This window comes from Merops nubicus, unplaced genomic scaffold (assembly GCF_000691845.1).
Source record: "Merops nubicus isolate BGI_N331 unplaced genomic scaffold, ASM69184v1 scaffold12080, whole genome shotgun sequence".
Classification (NCBI taxonomy): domain Eukaryota; kingdom Metazoa; phylum Chordata; class Aves; order Coraciiformes; family Meropidae; genus Merops; species Merops nubicus.
This window is the reverse complement of record NW_008582228.1, coordinates 1,713-9,117: the sequence shown is the minus strand read 5'-3', so window position 1 is coordinate 9,117 and position 7,405 is coordinate 1,713. Positions and strand designations below refer to the sequence as shown.

At 54.2% G+C, this 7,405-nt stretch overlaps 1 protein-coding gene across 1 annotated transcript; it reads right to left on the bottom strand.

Annotated features, from left to right (window-relative positions):
* Nucleotides 1-821: 821 nt before the first annotated feature.
* On the bottom strand, nucleotides 822-7,401 carry LOC103769859 (substance-P receptor-like; the record flags this gene model as incomplete). Its single annotated transcript, XM_008937101.1, has 4 exons — nucleotides 822-1,337; nucleotides 1,932-2,128; nucleotides 2,427-2,577; nucleotides 7,262-7,401. Coding segments are annotated over 4 exons (780 nt in total), but the record flags the coding sequence as incomplete, so codon positions are not given.
* Nucleotides 7,402-7,405: the final 4 nt, after the last annotated feature.

The following is a 7,405-nucleotide window of genomic DNA, read 5'->3' as shown; positions in this document are numbered from 1 at the left end:
GTATTCCAGGAACCTCCTGGATTGCTGGTGCCCTGCTGTGCTGTCCATCCAACAGATAACAGGGTGGTTGAAGTCCCCCATGAGGACCAGAGCTTGTGGATGTGCAGCCACTCCTATCTGTCTAGAGAGGGCCTCATCCTGCTCGGTCTTCCTGGTGAGGTGGCCTGTAGCAGACCCCCACTCTGATGTCAACTTTCCCTGCCTTCCCTTTAACCCTGACCCATAAGCTCCTGATCAGTGTCTTCTTCTCCAGACCTCCACAGGCTTCCAAAATCTATCCAAGAGACGTGACCTTGGGACGTTTGAGGAAATCACAGTGATTGCTTTTGGCACATACGGTTGATTAACAGCAACCAAAATCGGGCTGAGTTCAGAAATCCTCTTTGAGAGCCCCGTTCCACTGAGCTGTGAGGTGGAGAGGACACAGAAGACCCATCGTGCAGAGGGATGGGGGTGTCAGAGATGAGTCGAGACTGCACAGAAACACCTGGATCTGAGTTGAAGGTCTGAGCCCCGTGGGTGTCCAGGCTCCTCAAGTTGAAACCAGCATTTTTGGCTGGATTTTTGTCTTGGATGCCCCTCTGGATATTCAACAGGAAGAATGAAACGAAAGGTGGGAGGAGGAAAGTGCAAGTCTGGTTTATTTTCCTGTGGGGATGGATGTGCCTGGAGATCATCCCTGCTGCCTCATGGGGAGCAGAGAAGCACCTGCTGATGTTGGGCTTGTGGTTTAAGGGGGAAAACCTCTGTCCCATTCATCCTGCATCCTGTCCACCCACCCGGCACGTGGTGGCTTGGCCAGTCAAACCCCCCCAGACACTAGCCACGGTGGAGCTCATCAAACCAAGCCAAAGCTTTTGCTCTCGGGCTCTCCCAAGGATGGCAAGTGAGTGGCACAGCAAGAGAGGGTGAAACAGCACGGAAAAGAAGCTGGCACATCACAAACCAGGGCGATGACGCCGGGTGGACTGAGCACCAGAGCATCCTGGCGAGGGAAAGGGGATGGTGACACCCTTGCGTGTGGCCCACAGAGCCGAGGAGCCTCTTAGGTGAGGGTGTTGGAGTAGAAGCTGAAGCTTTCGGAGACCGTTTTGGAGTCGCTGCGGGAGGAGCCGTTGGAGGTCATGTCCACGGAGAGACGCTTGGCCTTGCTGCTCTCCTCCAGCTCCTCTTCGGCCGTGCCCACCGCTGAGGACACGGTGGTCTCTATCCGGCTGACCTTGTACATGCTGCTCTGGGTCTGCAGGTATCTGGCTGACTTCATCTCCAGCCCCTCGTACTCCCCGGGGCTGATGAAAGGGCACCACCGAAAGGCGTGTTTGAACCCCACGCGAAACCTGGGGGGGTGGAGAGAAGAGATGGGGAGAGGTGGAGGTGAGGGACGTGGAGGTGGAAAAGGACCTCGCTAGGAGGGGGAGGATAGAGCTGAGCACTGCTAAAAAAACAACAAAAAACCTGCTGCTGTTCTCTGAGGGGAGGAAAAAACCTGTGATACTCCAGTGAGAGTCAGAGGTGTTTTGATACCTGCCCTCAAATCCCCCAGGAAAGACTTCTTCAGGTGAGAAAAGTGTCATCCCTGCACCTGCTGGAAGCAGACCCCAGCAGAGGATGGGGCAGAACCATCCTGGACTCTCCATCCATAGGCTCTCCCATCCGACCTCTCCATATCTCCCCCTTCACAGAGATCATCAAATCAGAGTCATTTAGGTTGGAAAAGACCATTACAGAATCACAGAATGTCAGGGGTTGGAAGGGACCTCTGGAGATCATCAAGTCCAACCCCCCTGTCAGAGCAGGATGATTGAGATCATTGAGTCCAGCAGGTCACCCAAAATTCCCAAGTCCACCACTAAACCATGTCACTAAGCCCCACATCTACACAACTTGTAAATGTTGCACCAAGGTGCTGCCAAAAGTCCCTCGAAACCCACCTGTCATTGAGGCAGCAGTAGATGATGGGGTTGTACATGGTGGAGCTCATGGCCAGCCACATGATAGCCAGGTAGACCTGCTGGATGAACTTCTGCAGGTACCACTCAGGGTTGATGTACTGCAGGGTGAAGTAGACGTGGTAGGGCAGCCAGCACAGCGCGAACGTGCACACCACGATGATCATCATCTTCACTACCTGCCAGGAGAAGAGAGGGCAGGGAAGCAAAGTCATCCCTTGGGTGCCACACAGATGAGGTGTCACCCTTCAGAAGGGACAGTTTTGCCCTGGAGACCTTTCCAACCAAGAAGACATGGTCAACGTCTTGGTTAAACCATATTCATTTATGGAGGACACACATCTGGAGGACACTCTGCTCTGTTAGCAACAACTATGTGACAAATCCAGGCCTCTTTCTGTCCCTGATGTATTTTTGGGTGTGGATAGGTAAAATTGGGCATGAGTTATGGGTCCTGCCATGCTTGGAGCTCCTTACCTTCCGCTTAGCCGAGACCTGCTCGTGGTAGCGGTCGGAGGAGTCCCCGGGTATCTCACTCGCCCAGAGGGTGATGCCCACCACAGTGTAGGCCCATCCAATCACCAGGAGTGGCAAGAAGTAGATGAGGATGGTCATGCAGAAGTGATACCTAGAAAAAATGATGGTTGTTGAGTCCTCTACCTATTCAGGCTTTTTCTTGCAAACCGAGCCTGAAGGCAAAGTGCTTCACAAGGCCAAGGAATTTGGCCCAATTCCTGCAGACATGTCTCCTGGGGCTGGGAAGGGCTCCCTGCTTTCACCCCTGTCTTTCCTAAGCCCTGTTGCCAGCCTTTGGCATCCTGGCACCCTCCTGGGGCAGGGTGTAGAGTCCAGGGAAGAACTTGTGTCACCTTCTAAGGTAACGATGTTTTAGCTGAAGTGGCTTCACTCCCACTGTTTACATCCCAAATTATCCTAGAGATGAATGCTTGCTCTGATCACATCTTTTATCTGGCAGTCCTGCAGGAGAAGATGTGGATGCTTTGATGCCCAAAGGATGGGAATATTCAGCTGAAGAACTAAAGGCTTTCCCTGTAGGGCAGTTGCCTAAATCCCACCCCACCCTCAGTTTAGCTGGGCTCAGGTGCCACGAGGCATAACCCTAGTCCCCAAAACCACGGCCAGAACCTTTGTCACAGGAGTTTGGTAGAACTTTGCTGGGAATTCAATGGCTGGATCAGTTCTCCAGGCTCATGGAAGGGACAGGACCTTTGTGTCTGTTTGTAACAGGTCTAAATAAGGCCAAAATCAAATGGGAGGGTCTGGATTAAACTGTTAGCGTGGGTTTGAGACTCGTGGTGTGAAACTGGTGGAGCCATGCCTGGCTGCTGTAGCCATGTGGGGTTGCAGTGGGTCCAGTGAAGGATTTGCATTAAATAGCAGCTGATGGAAAAAGGAAGAAAATAATTCTGGTTTTAACACACAGGACAAGGACAAGGTTTGGCCTTGCAGGGTCCTTCCCACCATCAGAGCTTCCCAAACCCTCTCTCCCCTGCTGAAAGATGAGGAATGGTGGTATAGAAACGTGGCTGGCCTGCAAAGCATCAGGTGTGCTGCCAGGTCATAGATTCACAGCCTGGTTTGGGTGGGGAGACACCTTTCAAGGTCATTGAGTCCAAGCCCCCTGCACTGAGCAGGGACATCTATAACCAGAGCAAGTTGCTCAGAGCTCCATCCAACCTCACCTGGAATGTTTCCAGGGATGGGGCAGCGACCACCTCTCTGGGCAGCCTGCAACAGGGTCTCCTCACCTTCATCATAAAAGATTCCCTTCTTCTCTCTCATATAAATCTTCCTCTTTTAGTTTCAAACCATCTCCCTTGTGCTGTCCCAACAGGCCCTGCTCAAAAGTCCCTCCCCAGCTTTCTGACGGGCTCTTTGAAGTCCTGAAAGGCCACCAGAAGGTCTCCTCGGAGCCTTCTCCTCTGAGCCTGAACAACCCCAACTCTCTCCTGCTGCTCTCCCAGCACTGGGGTCCAGAACTAATTTCCTTCCAAGAGCTTTAGGGTCTTTGTGGGCGTTTTTGGGGTGCGGGAGCATCTCCCATCCAAGCTGCTGCCCCCGTTCCACGCCCCACAGCCACGCTCTGCTCTTGCCCTCGCTCTTCCTCCTGGGAGCTTCTCCTGGATCCCTCCACAGTGTAAGGAACGGCTCGGGACCGTGCCTGGCACAACTCCCACAGGGCTGGGGCTTGGCCAGGGCCCCGTGCTGCCACGCCAGCCCCTCCTCCTTTTGTACCTGCAATCTCATTTGGCCTCCTCCTCGCCCGGCGCTAATCGCATTTGAGCTGGATTTTGGAGGGCTGGTTTCTGTTTCCCTAATTAAAGAGGCGTCTCTGTGGCTCCGCCGCCAACGTTTCGTCGTGGAGCCCGTGTGAGGCAGGGGCTGAAACAGGCTCCCAAACAGCTGAAATGCCCCAGAGGACCTGTCGGATAACGTCAGTGAGACAGACCCTTATTTTCAGAGCTGCCTGGACACGGTTTCTGGAAATCTGGGCAGAGGTTTCCAAAGCCCCTGCGACATTTTTTTCTAGGCGTTGGGTGCTGAAAATTGGTCCCTGTGTGAAACCATCTGTACGTTATTCCACCCACAAGAACTGCCAGATCAGAGCACCCAGAGAAGCCTGAGCTGTGTGATTTAAAGGTCTGCGCCGTGGGGATTTAGGGTCTTGCAGAGGAGCCCGGAGGAGCGCTGGAGGAGGGGGCTGCCACCCCCTTTTTGCCTCGCCAAGCCCAGAGGGTCAGCTGCCAGAGAAGCCGGCGAGCTCAGCGGCTTTCACCCTTCCCTTAACAACCCGAGATGGCAGCTAATGAAATGGGGATGGATCAGCCATCCATTCCGAAACCAAAAACGGGAGAGGGAAGCGGTGGCTGCATCGATCCGAGCTCCTGTTTCAGCCTGTGCCGGGGTCTTTGTCCTCCTCCCCCAGGAGAGAGGGCTGAGAACGGGCACGTTTGCCCAGGGAAAACCATCCCGTGCACACCCCAGCCTCCGGCCCCCTCTTCACGCCAGGGTTGTGCCTTCTTGGGCTCCGTTTGCCAGGAGGGAGGACGCCGTGGCGTTGGCAGATGTTTCCTCTTTTCACTAGGAAGTGAAAAAATAATATTATTTTTCACCCTTGCATTGCAGAGGCGCCAGCTGCTGCTGGTGCCTGCCTTAAATAACTGCACCAAGGCCACGAGAGCAGGGGGGGGTCTGCCAGAGACCCAACCACCTGTCCCCAGAGAGTTATTTTGGGGCAGTAAAACAACTTGGGCTCTGCTGGGCTCTGTGAGCGGCTTGGAGAGACTCTGCTGAGCCCCGAGTTATTTTGCAGTCCCCACAGAAACATTTGGGGTTGGGCTGTTTCAAAGCTTCTGCTTAGCATCTGCTCTTCTGGCTGCCCTCGTCTGTCTGCAGAGCCCCCAGCTCACCACAGAGCACGGGATCCAGAGGGAAATCACTCATGGGGTGGTGGTTCCATTCTTCTCTTGAATTGGTGATTTGAGAAAGCGGCAGCCCCAGTGTAGAGCCCAATGATCCCTCAAAGTCTGGTGAGGAGCAGCTGAGGGAGCTGGGGGTGCTGGGCCTGGAGCAAAGGAGGCTCAGGGGAGACCTTCTGGCTCTGCACAGGCGGGGGGAGGTGAGATGTCTTCTCCTCAAGGGACAGGACAAGAGGAACCAGCCCCAAGTTGCCCCAGGGGAGGTTGGGGTTGCCCCTGAGGAACAATTTCTTGCCCTGGAGGGTTGCCCAGGGCTGTGCCAGGCTGCCCAGGGCAGTGGTGGAGTCCCCACCCCTGGAGGGGTTCCCAAGCCATGGAGATGTGGCACTGAGGGACACGGGGCAGTGGGGACCTGGCAGTGCTGGGGGGTGGTTGGACTCAATGATCTTAAAGGTCTTTTCCATCCAAACTGATTCTGTGGTTCTGTGAAGTCAGACCCTGAGCTCAAGCCAGCCTGGGGAGCCCCAGCCCCATCCCAGCCCCGTGGGCTGTCTAAGCTGGTGACATTTCTTCACACTGTATTTATCTCAGTGACCTGGAATAAGCAAGGTTAGAAAACACCTCTGGACATCAGCCCCAGCTCAGCTCCTGCCATTCCTGTCTTGCAATGCACAGAAAAAGAAGACAATGATTGACCCCGTCCAGCTCTGCAGCCACCGCTCGGGGCTGACTCCAAACTCACCTGGTCTGTCTGGTGGGGAGACCTTCACCAGGCTCAGGCTGTGCGTGTGTGTGTCCTGCCTTGGCTCCAGCCCAATTTCACAGCCTTCATTCATTGCTCTGCAGGACTGGGGACCATAAATGCCTCCCCTCCACCCCTCTTTTACTTAACAGATGACATTTAACTGGCCGCATGACTCCTGGACTTCAAAGAGCAAACCACTGAGGAGCTCTGTGCTGGCAGACTGGCCGGGTTACCCAGAGCCTTTGGAAAGGCCAAATTTAATTAGCTGGCCCCTTAATGGGAAGGAAGGAGATCCCTGCTGAGCCCTCCTAGCCCAGCATTTGCCTCCTGGCCTGAGCTGATGCCACAGAGCCTCTTTTTGACACTTGTTTTTTAGCTGTCGAGTGAATTTTGAGGCATTTAGACTCCCTAAATCCCAAACTGTATTTTTTTGTTATTGCTTGTCCAGGATACCTCCAGCAACCCCCAACTCAGCTCCTGCAGGAGTAACTCTTGCTCCAGGAAGCCTTTAGAGATATGGGTTGCAGGAAAGGAGCTGCAAAACCCAAACCTACTCTAGTTCCACAGCCCTTGGCCCTCGTTGGTGCAGGGGGAGGATTTCCCCAGCCCGAGGAGCTTGGGGCCGTTCCCATCCTTCCTCACTTCCTTGTTTTACATCTATATCCCTTTGTTGTGGTTTGAGGCTTGGAATGGGGGCGTGACCTTCCAGCAACTGGGAGGACCCCGGGTGGGGGTGAACCATTGTATTCCCTCCCCTTCCCACACACACTCTGATAAGAGGCAGGGAGTGGGTTCTAATTTCACTCCTGCCTTGGAGCTCGGAGAGGGAAGTTGTCCTTTCACTCCGTGGGACCCTGGAACCATTTCTGAGGGTTTTGTACGTTTTATTTTTTGTATTATTCCCCTAATCTTTGTATATATTATTTTCCTTACCTCCCTTTTTCGTTTTCTGTTCCTTGTTGAACAATATACTTCATTTTTTTTCCAAAGTCTCTCTCTCTCTGGGGGGGGAGATGCGAGTCCATAGTTCTGTTCCATGTGGGTCCTGCCCTGAACCCCTTTTTACACGGAACCAGGACACCCTTTAATCCTGACTCGGGCCCCCCTGTCAGCCAAGTCCAACTCACGTTTTCCCGTAGACGTTGGCGCTGTGCTCCGGCCACGCCACCAGACACACCACCCGGCCTGGCAGCTCCTCTGTCACCGAGTAGTAGCCCTGGGGGCAAGCCAGCAGGAAAGCCAGGAGCCAGATGACGCCGATCACCACCTTG